This window comes from Octodon degus, unplaced genomic scaffold (assembly GCF_000260255.1).
Source record: "Octodon degus isolate 3935 unplaced genomic scaffold, OctDeg1.0 scaffold00107, whole genome shotgun sequence".
Classification (NCBI taxonomy): Eukaryota; Metazoa; Chordata; class Mammalia; order Rodentia; family Octodontidae; genus Octodon; species Octodon degus.
In genome coordinates this window covers 9053827-9072072 of record NW_004524683.1, presented here as the reverse complement: position 1 = coordinate 9072072, position 18246 = coordinate 9053827, and the positions used below count along the sequence as shown (strand labels likewise).

The 18246-nt window shown below is 49.1% G+C and overlaps 1 protein-coding gene and 1 pseudogene across 2 annotated transcripts; one reads left to right on the top strand and one right to left on the bottom strand.

Moving 5' to 3' along the window:
* The first annotated feature begins 6878 nt into the window (after positions 1–6878).
* On the top strand, positions 6879–7784 carry LOC111818901 (annotated as a pseudogene).
* A 2109-nt stretch (positions 7785–9893) lies between these two features.
* Hectd3 (HECT domain E3 ubiquitin protein ligase 3) lies at positions 9894–18230 on the bottom strand. 2 transcript variants are annotated; one of them, XM_004639197.2, is made up of 21 exons: positions 17697–18222; positions 17364–17524; positions 17018–17110; positions 16804–16939; positions 16395–16510; positions 16196–16309; positions 15965–16047; positions 15369–15534; positions 15091–15172; positions 14124–14306; positions 13975–14027; positions 13740–13804; positions 13468–13571; positions 13082–13201; positions 12905–12994; positions 11800–12006; positions 11512–11641; positions 11346–11420; positions 11136–11217; positions 10973–11044; positions 9894–10842 (listed from the first exon to the last, which is right to left on the bottom strand). In XM_004639197.2, exons 1-21 carry the CDS (start codon positions 18063–18065, stop codon positions 10758–10760), a joined length of 2586 nt encoding a protein of 861 aa, XP_004639254.1. In that variant the 5' UTR covers positions 18066–18222; the 3' UTR covers positions 9894–10757. The 2 variants fall into 2 exon arrangements, with proteins under 2 accessions (XP_004639254.1, XP_023580016.1); XM_023724248.1 differs by lacking the exons at positions 9894–10842; positions 10973–11044 and having other exon boundaries at positions 11558–11641; positions 17697–18230.
* Positions 18231–18246: the final 16 nt, after the last annotated feature.

Here is an 18246-nt window from a genome sequence, read left to right as displayed (position 1 = left end):
TAGAAGGGTAACACCTGGCACCTAACGAAGCCCAAAGGTAAGATCCCACAAGGTCAGCAGTCTGTGCAGGTGCTTTGTCTCATCTCTCGCTTTCAAAGGGCCGGGGAGATGGCTCACCGCCTTCAAGTCAAGTAGAGCAAGGGTTTTTGTCTATGTCCAGTTCTGGGTTGGGGAACAAGTTAGTGAGTGGGTGCCTGGAGGCGACAAAGGTAGTCAGGACCAGAGTCCTGGAGTTTAGCCTGGGGCAATGCAGCCAGGATCGCCCCGCGGCACCCCTTGCCTTCTGCTCAGGTAATAGTCCCACCTGGGAAGAAGGCAAGAGTCGGCCCGTTAAGGCCCGGCCTTAGCCCAGGGAATCGAAACTCTAGTCCTTGGCGGCCGTAGGGGCAGCCTTGTCTCACTGGACAGGCACCGGTGCCAGATCTGCCTCCAGACATTCAGAGTTGGCGGCGGGCAGTCAGCACTTGCGGGCCCAGCCCTGGGGACCTGGAGCTTGGAGGACCAGCCCCGGCACCGTGCGTAGGGGGCCAACGGCTGGGCAGCGCAGAGGCGTCCGGACTGTGCCCTCCCGAACCCAAGAGGCGCCTCGAGCTTGAGTCCCAAAGCTGAGCTGAGCGCTGCCTTGCTCTTGGAGCTCTCGGAGGCGACGCCACAGCCGGCGGGCCCTGGAGTGGTGAGGCCGGAGCCAGGAACCGAGGCGCCGCGAGGTGGCGCAGCGGGACGAGGAGCGCGCCCCCATGGCCCTGCAGCCGCCCCGCAGCGGGCGCCCGGAGCCCGCGCTGGCCTGGCCGGGGTGGGACAGCGGGCCTGGAGAGCGGCTCCGCGGGCCGCTGCGGGTGCCCGCCTGAGGGCGTAGGCTTGGGGCCGCGCCACCGCCGGGAAACGCACAGCTGCTTTCCGCCAGCGGCTCCGCCCGACCCCTCCGCGGAGCGCCCCTTCCCACTATTTTCCCAAAGCGTGGATCGGGCCGGAAGTGAAGTGCGTGAAGTCTCTTTCGGCTTCTTCCGTGGGCGCTCCCCGGGATGGCGGGTCGGGGGCTGGAGGTCGCTTTCGGCTTACCCTTCCCTTAGAAGAGTGGCGTTTCCTCTGTCATTTCTCCAAAGGGGAAGGCCAGGGAGTGTATCGGTTTCCTGCCTGCCCGCAGCCTTCCTGGCATAGCGGAGGTCGGAGGTCGGCGTGCCCGCCAGAGCAGGGCCAGATCCTGTTCAGCACCTGAGTTGAACGGAGACTCTTGCATTGACAGACAAAACGGTGCTGGGAGCTGGACCTCACGGGCCAGCACGCGCCCGGAGGAAAGCCTCCCAACTTGAGGACAGTGCTGGGTGCTGAGTAGGCCCAATGCCGAGATACAGTAACTGTGGCTTGAGTGGTACGCCAGAAGTTTCTGATTTGCAGCACAGTATTTGCCTGGAAAGGTACAAGAATCTCAAGGTTCTCCCTGTCTGTACACTTTCTGCAAGAGGTGCCTGTAAAGCTACATTCCTGCCCAGAGCTTAACCCTGCCTTGTCTATTGTGTCGCCAGACCTCTATCCTGCCCGAGAAAGGGGTGGCTGTGCTCCAGAACAACTCTCACTGTGCTAAATGAGGTCCTTGAATCTCCTAGGAGTGAGGCTGTGTTCTCTTCAGTATGCTTCACTGTCCACCGAAAAAGAAGCGGTTGACTTTGCAAATAAAATTGACCAACAGTATCAAAATGTCTTGACTCTTTGATAGGAGTCTCACATAAACATGAAGAGCATAGATTCCTGGCATTAGCTCATCAATAAAATTGATAAGCGTTTGAGCTAGCACAATGTTGCCTGTGGAACACCAGCAAGTTCTGAGCAATCTGCATTCTCAGTTGGAAGATTTTTCTGGAAAATAGCCAGATATCCCAAATATAGTCAGGCTCAGATATAAGATAACTGGAAAAAGAAATATATATATATATATATATATATATAGTATTATAAAAAACCTTAAATCTGCAGAAAGGAGCAACAGAAATCAGTTTATAATCTGTACATCTCTGAAGTTGGAAACATTAGACCAGTTAAAAAACTATGAAGATCAGGTGATTAGACATATCAAACCCTGCTGTAAAGAGATGATTTGTGTGAAAGTGTGTTCAAAATCTCAGCCAAGAACAGAAAATGTGTTTCTTAAAAGCCAAGAAGTTACATTGAGAAGGCAACAAATCCCAAACTATCTGAGCATCAACAAGAGTACAAAGAAAAACTCCAAGGTTAAAAGAAAGAAAGAAAGAAAGAAAGACTGACTCCAAGGGATATGTGATCTCACCCAAACTAAAAACCGAATAATTGGGCACCAAGCAACTGATGTTGATAAGCATGTTGCAACCACTAAAGAGAATCTGAACCAGCAATACCAACAGATTGAATCCCAACAGGAGGAGGTCTCCTTTTTGTTTAAGCAGCAGGACCAAATAGAAGAAGAAGAAGAGAAGGAGGAGGAAAAAGAGGAGGGGAAGAAGGAGGAAGAGGAAGAGGAAGAAGAGGAAGAACCACTATCTCTTGTGAGGAAAAAGAAAAACTGGGAAAAAAACCATGAAGGAGCTGAAAGCACATTATGATATTGTACTGGCTAACTAAAAGAGAAAAAAAAAAGTTGACACTGTAGGGAAAATTAGAAATTATGCTAATGGTGTGTTTGAGCATGGGCTACAGCAGTCAGAATAAGAACTTGAAAACCTGAGGGGCATATGTGGATGATTTCAATAGTTTATTGACCAAGCTTTGCAGTTGCTGAGCATGATGTCACACACCTGCAATCCCGCACTTAGGAGGCTGAGATAGGATGATCACTATGGTTTCAAGGCCAGTCTGGGATACGTAAGCAAGGCCAGCCTGCACTACATAATGAGATCATGCCTGGTGTTGCGAGGGGTGGGAGTTCATAGTCTTGCAGTAAGAGAGATGGCAACAAGATTGCTAAGAATAACGTTGACACTTCTGTAACCCAAGATGAACTCCATAGGAAGCTACATCATGTTGTGAATTGGTTTAGATATCTCTTAAGTGTAATGTTTCTCAAATTAATCTTGAAGACCTGATGCATAAATACCAACACAAGGCAGCTACAACCAAAATCATTGTAAAGACATTCCTCTTTTAATGCCCAAGTTCTGGGCCAGCCAAATAGCTCAGCAGATTAAAATGCCTACTTTGGTAGACACAGGGGCCGGGAGTTTGATCCGATCCCTGGGCCTTCCATGCCAGCCCCAGCCCCACCCTCGGGGGCAAGTTGAGATGCAGCGATTGAGACTGGGCATGGTGGTGCAAGCCTGTAATCCTAGCACTTGGGAGGCTGTAAACAGGAGGATCACTATGAGTCGAATCTGTGTAGTGAGACCCTGTATACCCTGAACACCCTGTCTTAAATAAATAAATAAAAATTAATGACCAAGTTCCATTCCTGTGACTAAGTCATTGAATGAATTGGTTGCTAAACGAAGAAGTATATACAATATGTACATTAGAATAATGAGAACAAAGAAATGATTAAAGGAAACTCCAACTTGATGACTTTGCTTTCATTCACATAACTCTTCAAGACAGTACTGTAATATATAACAACATAAAAGTGCAGTGCTGTACTTTACAATATAATCAGCAAAAATTGCAGTACTGTAGAAGAAACCACCATAAGGCTGTGCTGCCACTCACAGTCCGCATTGTAAGTGTGAATGTGGGTTGTAAGTCTAAGCAGCAGGTGGTAAGTCAGAACAGAGTGCCTTGGTCTTGAGTCCAAACAGTGGTCGTTAAATGAGGTGTATCCTCATTGGGTTTATTACCTTGAGATGAGAAGTCTAATCCTCTGAAACCAAAGAATGCCAAGGTGAGCAAACTTCTCACAGTTTCTGTGTTGCAGCTTACTAGCACACAGCTCCTGCATACAACTGGGGAAAACACTGTACTCAGACACCAAAGGAGAAACTATCATTACCTGACTGACCACCATGCCTATAAATAATATCCCTTTGTCCTCTGAACAGTTACATCACCGGCACTACACAATCTTCTTTCTTAAGATACTTTGCACTGTAGGAGCTTCTGGTTACTCATTTCTAGTGTTTGAAGGGAAGGAGGCAGGATTCTGGCTTCTACATATGAATCACATGAACCCTTGAGAGGCCATCCAGCTAGAACTGGACACTGAATGCTCAGGCTGAAAGGGTCTTCCAACAGTTGGAACAAAGTTTGGGTGGATGTGTTGTTCCTACCTAGTGCAAAGAAACGACATCATTCAGAACATCATGGGCTTCTGGATGACTGCCCTTAGAAACTATCTCAGTAGGGCTGACAAGGTAGCTTAGTGTACTAAGCATCTGCTTAGGCAAGCGCAGGGACTGGGGTTTGAGCCCCGGCATCACACACTATGTGGGCCCCGCCCCTGGGCATGCTGAGCTGGCTACTGACACCAGTGGTCCATGTTAGTAATCCCAGCACTGGGGAGGTTGAAAACAGGAGAGTCACTATGAGTCTGAGTCCAAGCTGTGTAGTGAAACCCTATACCAAATGCTTAAAAAAAAAAAAAGCCTTCAGTATCTACCATGATAATAGGGGCCATAATACAAGCTTTTAAAGGTACATAACTAAAAAAATTTTTTTTAAAGGTACATAATTAATTTAAAGGTAAAGGAACTCAAACATCCTAACATTGGCTGCAAGTTCAATGAAACCCTTACTTTAGAAACAAGTTGATTGTCAAGAATTATGAGGTCAGATCCTCTGGCCATATAATATCTCTTTCCACTCCAATCATGCAACATAGGGGATACAAACCCCAGTCCTTCATTTGTAATAAACAAAACCTCATTTGCAACTTGTTCATCTGGTTTTCAGACCATAGTGTTGCAGAGTCTTAAAAGAATTGCTAAGATTATCAGAGAACCTGTGGCTAAAACCACTGCCATAGTACCTGCTATGTGAAGGAGTCCCAAGAACCAGGTGATGACCAACAAGGGAGCCAGTCACAAAGTCCTCTACCACCTCCTGTTGGTCAGATTCTTAGGGAAGAGTAATGGATATGTTTTGTTTTTGTTTTTCTGCACCTGCTCTCCTCGCTGGATATTCACTTCTTTCAACCTCAGGACTGAGACTGTTATAGACAGGCTTCTTCATTTCTGAAGAAATGTTCTTTTGTTTTAGCATCCCATGCTGAATTATTTCAGTGAAACAATTTCTATCTTTAAAAAACCTAAGTGTATATGCTCACAATTGTCTATTGCTAGTCAAATCTGAGGCTAATATTTCCCTGCTCCTGCCATTTCTCCCGTGTTTGGGAGAGTCACCAAAAGGAGTATGATGACAGTTCTGGTCAAGTGATGACCAGCAAACCACAAGTGTGTCTTGGAGACTTACTTCATAGTTGATCTTACCACCAACTGGCTTTGGTACTCAAGGCAGTAGCCCATTCCACAAAGTTGGCCATTAATTTTGTCACAAAAGAATGGTTTCCGGGCTGGGGGAGATGGCTCAGTAGGATAAACGCTTGACTGGCAAATACAAGGATCTGAGTTCAATCACCAGTTCCGCCAAAAAAAAAAAAAAAAAAAGAATGGTTTCACGCCAGCAGCATTAAACTGTTGAGTTTGAAAGGGGTTGGGATTTGACCACAGTTTTTGTTAAATTCTTACAATCTGAGAATATGAGAAAGGAGATTAAAAATGTATTATTCTTGTAGTCTTCTGAATAGACATGGACTATAAGGTTTCCCAGCTTTTTTTCCTTTTGACCTTATAAAAGATTAAAATTAAATGTAAACAGATCTTTCCTGTTCCTAACAGTGTCACAGCCTTGTTCTAAAGATGAACAAGGTCTGGCAGAGCATTTTTTTTTTTTCCCAATACTGGGCACAGAACTCAGGACCTTGTGCTTGCCAGGCAGATGCTTATGCTGCTGAGCTATACCCCGGCCCTGGAAGAGCATCTTGACATGAGCAGACTCCCTGTGTGCTTGACCTGCTCTCAGAGACGCTTTCTCTCTGAAGTACTTATCTAGATGGTACTGGTACTTGGTACTTGGACTGCTCTTAGAGGCCACAAACTCTTTACCCTTGGTCACATACATAGTTGGGGCACTCACTGCTACTTTTTTCTCAAATGCTATCTAAGGGACCTGCTAGGAGATATTAAAGTCTCACCTATGGAAGGGATGCTCTGCTCAGATCCTTCCCAGTCAAAACCTCAAAGGCTGTATACAGGACTTCTCAGTGCTAGATTTCAGAATCAATGCTCTTCCAGTTTGGTGATATAGTTTTGTACTATCTTTTGTGCAACCAAGTATATGTTAATCAACACTTTCTTAAACTTTGTTTTATTGTCTTTACCTTGGTGCTAGAGGCTTTTGTTGTTTACAAATCCAGATTTCTAAATTAAGCATCTGTGACTATAATCTCTTTAAAGCTACATCTTATGGGAGTTAAAAATTTTATTAAAGAAATAAACATGAGACTTGAGTTAGATCCTCTCAAAGATTTGGGTAACCTCTACTGTTCTAAACAAACTACCACAACTTTGATGGTGTGAGTGTAAAAGATATTGTTTCCCAGATAGGTAGGAAAGTCTTACCAGGGCTTCATCCTGAGCTACTGTTTTTCAAGTGGCTAAGGGAGCCCTTTGGGTTCCACTATTCTCCCTAACGAGTTAGTAGGCCTTAGTGTGGGTAGTCCCAAGGCTGAAAGGGCACCTGGGGGCATTTACTTATCTAGGTGGTACTGGTGCTAATCACTAGAGTTTTGAACACAGACACATATCTAGTAAGTACTTTGGTTATCATAAGGGATGCCTTATGATGTATTCAGTGGGTCTTATCCTTCTGCAGGAGACACTCTCTGAAGACCTAATTTTCTCTCTCCTTAGGTCTTGAGACACATCATGGGAAATACCCTGAAAAGCACCTCGCAGATCCCAGCGATCTCTCCATTAGGCTGTATTCTTCAACACTGGGAAAGATTTGATCCTGCCAATCTAAAGAAGAAACAACTCATCTACTATTGTAACACAGTTTGGGTCCAGTACCAACTAGACCATGGCAAGAGATGGGTACTGAATGGCAGTCTAGATTATAGTACCATTTTACAGTTAGATCGATTCTGCAAAAAGCATGGAAAGTGGACTGAAGTCCCTTATGTTCAAGCTTTTGCATCTCTGTATGTTTTCTGTCTTTCCACCTCCCCCAGTTCTTCCAACCTTGCCACCTTCCATCGTAACTCAATGGAACTACTTTCCCCTGAGTTGCCCCTTCACTTCCCTGTTGAGGAGGGACCCCTGACGGGGACAGTTCATCCTCTCTCAGGATGCCCTTGGTTCCACGGGATGCTCTCACGACTCAAAGCCACTCAGTTAGTATTAGAAGGAGGCACCAGTTCCCATGGTGTCTTCCTGGTTCGTCACAGTGAGACAAGGGAGGGAGAATATGTCCTTACTTTTAACTTCAACGGCAGGGCCAAGCACCTGTACTTGTCACTGAATGAAAATGGTGAGTGCTGGGTCCAACACCTGTGGTTCTTGTCCATTTTTGACATGCTCAATCATTTCCGGGTACATCCTATCCCTCTAGAGCCCACAGGCTCCAGTGGTGTTGTCCTTGTCCGGTATGTACCAACCAAACAACAGGGCTTGGAAGAGGCTAGGAGCCATGCAGAGATGGGTGAGGGAGATGGCCACTCCAATTTGTCTTCCACCCTCATGCCTATACAGCAATCCAAAAAAGGAGGGGTTAATAACTCAACTTCTAGAGGTGATTTATATTCCCGAGCAGGTCACTGTCATATATTATAAGAAAAGGCTAACAGGGAGGCAAGTAGGGCAGTCTTGTTGCCCCTCAAGACCCTAGCCTTACCCCAGTTCCTAAAGAACAATCCTGGTTCTTTTAAGGAACACAGTGACAAGCTATACAAACTGTACATGGGAAAATGATCATGCACATTTTCATAGGATTAAGACTCTACTCCTGTGAACCTCTGGAAGATCTAAAGCTCCTCTTCAAAAATCAAGTCTGCAGTTTGGCTTCAAGTACAGATAAGTTGTCACCATAAATACCCACTGGTAGCCCATACAACATCCATTTTTACCTTCACAGGCTCCTGACACGTTCATCAAGCCCTTTTCTGTTACTTTATATAAACACTATTTTCTTATTGCCCTCTGACAGGTTTTCTTCAGCCTAGCTGGTGACTACATTATCCTAAAGCAGAGAATACATAATCCCCAGCAGGTAGGGCCCACAGTCCCTTTCAGCAGGAAGTAGCTACCTGAAGACTGAGACCTCCACTCCCTCAACAACCCACAAAGAATTATGGGGATTTATGTCTCTCAAAGGGGAAATGAAGCAAGTGATCAGGGCATGGCAGGGAGCTGGAAGATGGGATATAACCTGTCAATTACAAAGATGTGGAACAGAAGCTAAACAACAGGATGTGACCTGTCAATTGTGGCCAGGATATGTGGTCAGAGAAACTTCTAATGGATAAGATCTCAATGAATATAAAAGATGACAGCCATTGACTTCCCCACCACTGTGATCTTGCTGTTTTATGGTCCTCCTGTTTCTGTAGTGGCCCATTTTGTTTGTGGTATGTACCTCTTGCTCTTCTCTTTTCTTCACTCTTTTTCTTTTCTTCTCTTAAATAAAAATTGCATTTACCTGTTCACTAGTTGTCCTGGTCAATTGCTTGGGTAGGGCAGGAAGTATGTAGAATCATCAGATGCCATTCCATCAGGCAGGAGTACCAATTCTTTCCTTCCTCCAATGTCTTTTTTTGCATCAGAAATCAAACTTAGGTCCTTGTGCTTGCTAGGCAGGTGCTATGTTCCTGAGCTATATCCCTGGCCTGTTTGTTTTTGAGATAGTCTTGCTATGTAGTTCAGGCTGGCCTTGAGTTCACTATGTAGCTCAAGCTGGCCTCAAACTCACAGCAATCCTTCTGACTCAGCTTCTGGAATGCTGGAATTACAGGCATGCACCACCATGCCTGGCATGTGTATTTTCTGAGACAGGATCACATTATGTAGCTCGAGACTGGCCTTGCACTATGTAGCCTAGGATGACCTTGAACTTACTGAACTGTGTGGCAACTGGACATGAGTGGAAGGTGGCAGTACTACTGCTGCTTCCAGGTCTGTCATAATACTCATGTAACTAGGCTGTCAGCCATACTACAGCTTTGTTCTCTATGACAGACACTGTGGTGTGCTCTTGGTTCCCAAGGTGGATTTCTGTGCTCTACATCACCAAGCCATCCCAAGATTCCAGGTCAGTCTTTTCTCCTCCTTTCTGGGCCCTACTCTGATGCTTCACTCCAGATATCATGTTTAAAAAAAAAAAAAAAAAAAAATATATATATATATATATATATATATATATATATATATATATATTTAATACTTTATTTATTTATTTTGTGTGTGGCCAGTTCAGCCCACCAGGGGGTGGGGCTGGCTGGCATGAGGTGCTGGGGGATTGAACCGTGGTCCCTGTGGTTTGCTTAGCTTAGCTTGTTCTAAGTAGGTGCTTTAGACCACTGAGCCATCTCACCAGCCCTAGATATCATATTTGTTCCTGAGGTCTGCCACTCTCACCAGGCACACAGCTCCCTGGATACCAGTACAAACCTAGCTAGGGTTTTTTGGTTTTTTTTTTTTTTTTTTTTGCTCCGAATTCCCTCAGGGGTGGTTTGGCTGGCTGGAGTGTTGTGGGGATAGAACTACAGCAACCTGAGGCTGACAGTTTTGTGGAAGCAGCCACTTAAACAACTGAGCTAAGGCCAGGCCCCACAAACCTAGCTAGGAATGGCTCTTTTAAGACACACCAATTCTCTAGGCACTCCCATGAACCTAGCAGGAGTCAGTACACATACACCCCAGGAGCCAACAAACACATTCTGAAGGAATGAATGTATCCATTTATTCAATTTCCAATGTAATTGGAAGGAGTGTTACAAAGGCCCTTCAAGGGAAGGAGGGCTAGGGTTGGGGTGTGCATAGCTCCAGAAGTAAATTTAAAGTCTAGGTTTTATTTTAGGGTAGGGAAAGGGAAGACATAATTGTCCTTATCTGTGAAAATCTTGAAGGTAAAACAGCAGATGGTGAATCAGGCTGGAGGCAATGCAGAAGTGACAGATAGGGGATGGTAGTAAGAATATAATATTGAATGATACAGGTTTGGAGCCAGGGACGATGATGGCACTTTATCAGTGTTGAAGGAAGGAAAAAGCTCACTACCTCTGGTATGGAGGGAGAGGAGGAAAAAACTAGTATTTGAGGGAACAGAGGTTCATTGTGGCTTCATTCTTGTGGTACATGACCAAGGCAGATAAATATTACTCCCTGTCCATCCCTGGCTCCTTGCTTAGGGAGGGGGCATATACCATCTCAAAGTTTTAAAAATTTCAAGCTATGATGGAAGTGGGGTGGGGAGGTAGAACAGAAAAAGGAACAAATTCCATGGAGTGGAAGGTTGAACGCCTCCCTTCAAGTAGTTTAGGCCTGGCAACTTGTGCTGGGCTTGTGGAAGGTTCCCTCTGACAGAGAATAAATACCTGGCAAGCAAATCCCAGGATGAGGAGAGCTTGTGGGTCTGTAGGTCTGAACCCCAGTGTCAACTCACCACCCACACTCTAGCCACACACAGGAGCAGGGTGTGCTGCAGATTCCCCAGATGTGTCAGTTCTTCTACAGAGCACAAACTGAGCCAGGCAAGGAAGGTGTGGTGTATTCTCCTAGGCAAAGGGCAGTGGGGCTGTGCAGGGTACCTCATTCTTCCCAGGGACTCATATCAGTGTCAATGGCTACACAGTTGTAGGCGGCATAGCGGAGTTTCTCCTCACACACCTTGGCGCTGCAGGGGAAAGGCTAGGTCAGGCCTTCCTAGCACCCTGAGGGGTGAGGGGGTTCCAGTATTGCACTTCCTTGTTGGAAGTCCTCTCACACCAAGGATGCCAACCCTAGATTGGGCTGGGAAAACCCACCTGACATAGTGTGGCAAGAAGAGAGTGCTGGAGCAGGTAGAAGACTCAGGCAATGCGTCTGTGGTCTCATACCTGGAGGAATTGAGGGCCACAGATGAGGAAGAACTCTAGAGGCATGTGTATATGGGGAGCCACAGGTCCTCCCCTTTGTACACACACTCACCCCAGCTTGTCTGGGTAGATGTAGATCCGCGCTGGTAGGCGGCTACGGCCTGTGACAAAACGCAGGAAGCGGCTGCGGTCCTCTGAGCGGAGGAGGAAATGAGCACTTACTGATAGTGTGGAAAGCTTTACCACTCCCACCCAGCCTCTGCATCCCACAGGAGAAGCTTGAAGCAAGTACTAGAGCATTACTCTGCTTCCTTTTACTGACCGTTGGTGAAACTGTTCAGTGCCTCCCAGAAATACTGCACCCTTGTGTCAGAGGGCTCGAAGTCCTCAAACCGAGCTGAAGGAGTCAAGGCCAGAATTCAGGTTTTGGTCTTACTAGGCCCAGTCCTGAAGCCCTGAACTTCCTCACCCCACAGCCCGGAACTCACTGAGCTTGCGCAGGGCATCCACAGTGACCTCTGGGTCCCCACACACCTTCTTTTCCAACTCTTGCCAGGTTAGCAAGTCCAGCACAGCTTGTGGTACAACCTTCAGCAGACCTGCCTGCATGGCTGCCACCTGCAGAGGAGACAAAAGGCCCAGCTAAGAGAGGACACCAGGATCAGCTTCCACTGGGGCATCTCTGTACCACTTATTGGCAGGAATGTGGGGCAGTGTTACGGTGGGGGCCAAAGTTCTTCTGTAGATGGTTCTGGAGGCTGAACTCTGGCTGCTACCTGCTCCTTGCTTTCCTCTAGCCGTGCCTTCTGTACCAGCTGGATGAAACGAGAACGGTCCTCATATCCCACTACAATGCTTGTGCCTCCAGGAATCAGCTCCACCACCTGCTGGTCACTGAGCACAGTGGTGAATGTCAGCTCCTTCCCAAACTTGAACTCAAATGTCTCCTTGTCCATTCCTTCCATCACCTCCAGGAGCTTCACCTTGGGGTCAGAGGCAGGGAGCTTAGCTCATCATTGGGGAGACAAGATGCACACAAGGAAGCAGGGAGGCATTCAGGCAAGGTGGGACTCAGGCAGGCAGTGGGATGTGAGGGGCAACTGCTGGGCTATAGAAGCACCACAGCTAACCAGCCTTGGACACCAGGAAGGCATTCTGTAGGAAATGGCACCTGAATTGAGATCCAAATGATAGCTGAGACTTGGCTGGGCCACAAGGGAAGTCAGGTAATGGAGGAAGTTAAGGAGCAAAAGGTTTGTTGGGTCCAGTGGTGCACCCTGTATATGCCAGCACTTCAGAGGCTGGGGTAGGAGGATCACTGTCAGTTCTGGGCTAGCCTAAACTGCATAGTGAAACCCTGTCTCAAAAAAAAAAAAAAAAGCTCAAAAGGCATAAGGACTCTTTGGATGGAACCTGAATAGATACTAGCTAGAAACAGACCTGCAATAAATACTGAAGTCTTTACAGGGCCCACATTATCGTAAGTCCAGGGGAAAGCCATTGAAGAGTTTAAATGAAGAGAGCAAAATATAGAAAAGTGATCTGAACCAGGGGAACTGTGATATGACAAAAGTAGATAAATGCTTGGCAGAATGTGGGGAGGGAGGAGGTATACAGGGGGACCTTGCTGTGATGAGGTACAGCTCTCAGCAGGGAGGCCTGGAGTGGATCAGGAGAGGAAAGTGTGCTGGGACCAAGCTCAGGAGAAGGGGGGCGAGGGGCTGGCAGTTCAGGGGTTTGTAGAACAGAGTTAGGGGTTGAAATCATGAACACAGATGGGATCAGAGGGAGCGTACATATAATAAAGGAAATGCAAAGAAGCCCTGGGGAGCACCGGCTTTGGCAGCTGGCAGAGGAAACCCTGACTCCAGCCTGACTCACCAGCACAGAGTCCACAGCAGGGAAGTCCTTGCTCCAGCTCACCTCCTCCCCAGAGAGCTGTTTCCACACGAAGCCAGGGAGTGCGAGGACCTGCGTGACACACATGCAACACTGTCCTCTCAGCCCAAGCAGCCAGGGGCCAGGGCTGACCTGACAGGCGCAGATCACACTACTCACCAGGAACTCCTTACCCCGAAGGGCAGCTCCCATCAGCTGTCCGATCCACTCATACTTGGCAAAGTCTCGGCAGGAAGGGTTGGGCACATACATGTCTCGGGCCTCACCAGTGCCATTGCCCTGACCCAAACATAATGCTGTCAGTCTGGCACAGGATGGACTCTGCTTTTGTAATCTAAGCACCCAAAGACTTCCCCCAAGATCTCCCATGATGGCCCTGTAGGACTCCAATGACAGCACCAAGGCTCCTCCTCTGTCTGCCTGATGCTACCCTAGGCAACTCAGTCCTCCCCTGTCCCCTTCCGAGGTCAGTGTGGCACCTGGGAGGTTCAGAAATAGGCTAGCAGAAACTGTGTCAGAAGTGGCAGTGGGAGATGGGCGATTACCTGGTTGGCTGTGCGTACAAAGAACGGCAGAGGCACAGGAGTGTCGGCTGAGCTGGGGCACAGCTCTTCTGACATATCTGCTAGGCTGTCTCGGAAACCACCCCCTGAAACAACAGACGTCCCTAGCTAGGCACAAGACAGCTCAGCCTCTACAGGGGGGCAATAAGCAGACTCTCTGTTCTTCACTGGGTGGTAAGCCCAGAAGAGTCTCAGATATTAACAGAGGAACACACAGGATCCTCCTGCTGGGAGGAACTCTGCTGGGGCCTCACCTTGGTCAATGATGCCTTCCGCAATGAATTTACACTCCCACCACTGGTCATAGCGCATGGGCCACCTGTAAGTAGGGGCAGACCTCTGTCATCAGGTGGGGTCAGGATTCAGGCTGATTTATCAGCCTGGGGACCAGAAGGGTTACAAAGTGGTAATGATGAAGGATGATGGGAGCAGTGTGTGGGTGAGGTGCGTACACTTCTGCAGTGAGTAAGAGCCTTCCCTGTGCCGTACCTATAGTCCAGGGGCTTTTCATACTTGTCAGAGGGCTTGAGGCCTTCATAAACCTGGCGACCAGGGGAAGGAAACAAGAATAGGTGTGTTAAACCTGGGCCTACTCTTGCCCAAGGACCTCCCTCAGTCCAAGCCCTGGTGCTCCAGACCTGTGTGAAAACAGCATTCTTGCAGGCAGGGTCCCGAGAGGGGCAGGCACGGTGTTCCATGGCAAGACGTCGGTTGATGTACAGGCGTGGCATGAAGCTGGGCTTACTGCTTTCTGAGTCTCGCAGGCACTGGGCCACCAGACTGGGCCGCTGGCGTGACAGCAGCAGGAACTGTTTCACTTGCTGGTGAGGAGACGTGGCCAGAGCGGGCTCAGCAGGCAGTTAGCTTCTGCCCAGCCTGGAGCTTCATTCTATGCTCAGCAATAATTTCACACCATTCAGTCCAAACCTAGCCCTTTCTATCCTTGCCCTTTCAGTTCCTTCCTCAGTACAGCCACCAGGGGGAGCATTCAGGGTTTTTGTTCTTGAGTTTCCTTGTGCAGTTCAGGATAACAGAGAACTCCCAGCCCAGGCTGGCCTTGAAGTTAAAGTGAATCCTCTTGTCTCAGCCTCCCAAGTGCTAAGATTACAGAGGTGTGCCACCATGCCATGCTTGAGGAGGGGGGATCTTTCTAAAACTAAAAAATTCTGACATTATCATTATTTTATAAACTTTCCAATGGCTTCACTGACTAGGACAAAGTCCCTGGTTCACAGACTGGCCTGCAGGGCTTTTGGCTGTTAAGTCCTGCTTCCTGCCTCATCCTTGTGTCATACACCTACCTCTCTGCTGTTCTCAATCACATACTGCTGCTGGTAGTACCCAGTGTGCATCTTTTCTGAGTTCCTTCCCATGCGGTCATCTCTCCTGCCTCAATTAACCCTTGTGTATTCCACACACTTATCTGAAGTGTTCCATGGCACCCTAAACATTGTATTTTCACCATTTTTGTCTGGCTTGCTTGGTTCCCAGAACCTAAAAAGATCCAGCCCTAGGGCAGGTTCTGAGAACTCTTTGCTGAAGAATGACAACTCCAAGAACAGGAAGTGGAAGTCTACTGATTAGCACTGGGTTTGCCAGGCTTACCTTAATCTCACTGAAGGTGCCCAGTGTGTGGTCCCATGCAGGTACCAGGTGACGCAGGACGCTGTCTAGGATTTTGATGAATCTAGGGTAGTAAAGATAACTTCAGCTAAAAAGATTTGGCATGGATACAAGATTCTCAACTCACAGGGCTAGGCGGCAGGGCCCAGAGGCTATTCTTTGAAGCAGAACAGCTTATACTAGAAGATCCTCGGGTCTCATCGATGTAGACACACAAGGCTCAGGGAAGGGAGATGCCTGCAGGCCAGGATCACAGCCACCTCTGCAGGAGGACAGCTCTGCGGTACAGTACTTCAGGATCAGTGCCTTCCAGCCGTGGGTATCGCACCAGACTGGCCGGCTGGAAGAGATCTGCATTCAGCCCTAGTTCCCGCTGTCTAGACGACTTGATCTTGACCCCTCGAAGACGGACATCAATCCCATCATCTGGGGGAAAGAGTAAGAGTGAGATCATTTATTACACCAGTACCTTCTTGGCCCTCAGACCTTAGAATGGATCCTTAATGCTCAGCCTTTTGCCATCTGAAGACCCTAGAAACTTGATACCTTTGGATCCCATTCTACCCCAATACAGATTAATTTATATACTATTTATTGGTTTCTCTGTCCACCTCTGTAATGCTGAGAGAGTCCCAACTCAGTCTCTCCCATTCCAGGTGAGCCCAACCACCTGGAAGGTTTTAAGGCAGGCTTATATGTGGCACCTCTCATCTAGCTCAGACCTCACAGCTTCAAATCCTGGAGTTATTTTGCCCACCAATTTCAGTCTAAGTCTATAATTCTCTTCTCTCCACACTCACTGTAAGCTTAAACCCAGCTACACCTTCAGGCTCTCCTCCTCTTCTTATGGCCTCACCTCGGCACTCCACAATGCGGATCTCAATGATTGGGAGGTGGACCGTCATGTCCTCCAAGACACAGACATCCCCGATCAGGGTCCTAAGGAGATGGTGTGAGGCACTTCAGATATTTCTGCCTCAGCCCCTCAGGGATTGTTGGGATCCCTCTCAAATTTAGGCATCCAAACTGAGCCAGTTTGCACTGCTAAGATCATGCCCCACCTCCTACCCCAGGCCAACTTGCTCACTCGTCAATGCTCACGTCACTCAGCTTCTTCAGGTTGTCACCTTCACCTCCATAGACCACTACCCTCTTAGGCATAAAGTTGTCATCTGTGGTATCCACTGTAAGTAGCAGCTTCCTGAGGGGTCAGAGTGTGCACCTGGGTCTCTATGCACTCACAGGCACATGGCCCACCCACCCTGTCCTGCCCAGAGTCAACTCACTTGACAATGGTGCCTTTCTTCATAGTAAGCCGTACCCAGTGCTGGCACTGGGACCCATCACTCTCCCAGTAGGTGTCTGCATTGCTATCAGTCAGGCAAGATACATTAAATTCCTCCTAGAAAGGTCAAGAAAGTTGGAGTCAGCACTTTCCTTCCCTTTTGTACTGGGCACGTGCTGTGGGCCAGGGAATGCAAGACAGCATAGTGGAATTGGGCTAAAACAGCAACTGACATGGGGAAGGGTAGGGGTAAGGAAGGAGATGCCCAAGAGTTCCTATGGGACTTCCAAGATGGTGTGGGGAGTGAATTGAGAGTGGCATATCGACTCTGGTTTGGACCTGGGAATTCTGAGCTAGCCTGGAGGAACGTGAAGACATGTGGCCTCCCTCAGGGGAATCCCAGTACCCACCGTATAGGAGGAAACATCTATGCTCTCCACATACTGTTTCACACTACCCAGGTTCTCATCTTCCTTGCCCAGGTGGTCATATAAGAAGTGGATCAGGTCTTCATCACACTCGTAGGTCCATGTTGGGGGCACATAGCTAAGCAACCCCAAACCCTAATTAGGTTAGGGCAAGACCTGGAACTCCCTTGTCCCCCTCCCATCTGAGCTCACTCACAGTAGCCTCTGCACAGCGTCTGTGTATGCCTCAGCGGGTTGAGGCCTAGATCCCAGGCGGTGTGAATATGTCAGATCCACTACCTGTTCCCACCTGTGGGGAGAGTGGGAGGTGGGTAGGGGTGGCATTAGCGGGTAGCACAGCACACCTCCAGGCCCCGGAGCATGATGCAGAGCTCTAGGGTCACACCTCCGGAAGCCTTACCCCTGTGGCTTCCTTCAGTTCCAGGTCCTTTCTACTCCTAATCCTGACTCCACTCCAGTACCCTTATCTCCACCCCGTGCTGGCTGGTTCTCAACCCCTCGGGACTGTCTGACAGCAAGCCCTGTCCCTTTGAGGGCAGGACCTGAGCACAGGTCGGTAGTCCACACCAAAGAGCTGCTGCTGTCGCTGCAAGTGGTCTGGAGTGTCGATGGGCACCAGGCGGGCCCCGCCCTCCGCCGGCCGGCACACCAGCAACCAACCCTCGTCCAGGCCGCAATCACCCAGGTGTTCTGCCAGCTGCTCCTGCAAGGACGCACCAGGCGGGGACAGCCATCAGGGAACTGCTCAGCTGCTCTCCTACCCAGTGCGGGGCAAAGGGCACCAAATGGAACTTCTGCTCAATATGGGGCAGGGCCAGGGAACCGCCGGGGACGTTCCTGGATCCCACGGGGAGTCCCGGGGGGCCAGAGTGTACCTTGGTCAGCTTCACCCAGAGCCCGTGGCCGTTGCACAGCTCTTCGCCCGTGGTGCGCACGGAAGCGCCGCGCCGCAGCTCAATGCTATCGCGGGCGGCGCGGAGGGGTCCGGAGCCGGTACCCGGGGCCGGGCCCGCGGCACCCACGCGCAGCCCCAGGCCCTCTGCCTCCCACACTGGCAGCAGTACCCGGGACGGTCCAGCCGGGTCCTTGTAAAGCTTGTACAGCACTTCTCGTGGCACGAAAGCCAGCGCGGCGGGCAGCGGCCGTCCTGCGCGGAGGCTTCGAGCGGCCTCCGCCAAGAAGCGCACGCGGCCCAGCAGCCGCCGCGGGGACTCCAGCGCCGCGCCGGGGCCAGGGCCCGCCATGGCCAAGGGGCTGTGCGGACCCGATGCAGGGCCGCCGGGGACAGCGGGTGCACCCCGCCCAGCCCCGCCCTCGGTCAACCCAGCGGCAGCTTCCGGAAACAGGTCTTCCACTGCTGCCGTATTGTGCGGTGTACTCCAAACGCCAATAGTGTCTTCACCCGCCCTTCGCAGCGGAGCAAAT

Bases quoted from the DNA above. Each gene is read 5' to 3' on its own strand.
- Hectd3 (XM_004639197.2), bottom strand. From the start codon at position 18,065: ATGGCGGGCCCTGGCCCCGGCGCGGCGCTGGAGTCCCCGCGGCGGCTG. The intron at 16,940-17,017 runs GTGAGTGAGCTC...GGGGTTGCTTAG, and splicing joins GACGCTGTGCAGAGGCTACT to CTATGTGCCCCCAACATGGA. The intron at 13,805-13,974 runs GTACGGCACAGG...CCCTACTTACAG, and splicing joins GAAAAGCCCCTGGACTATAG to GTGGCCCATGCGCTATGACC.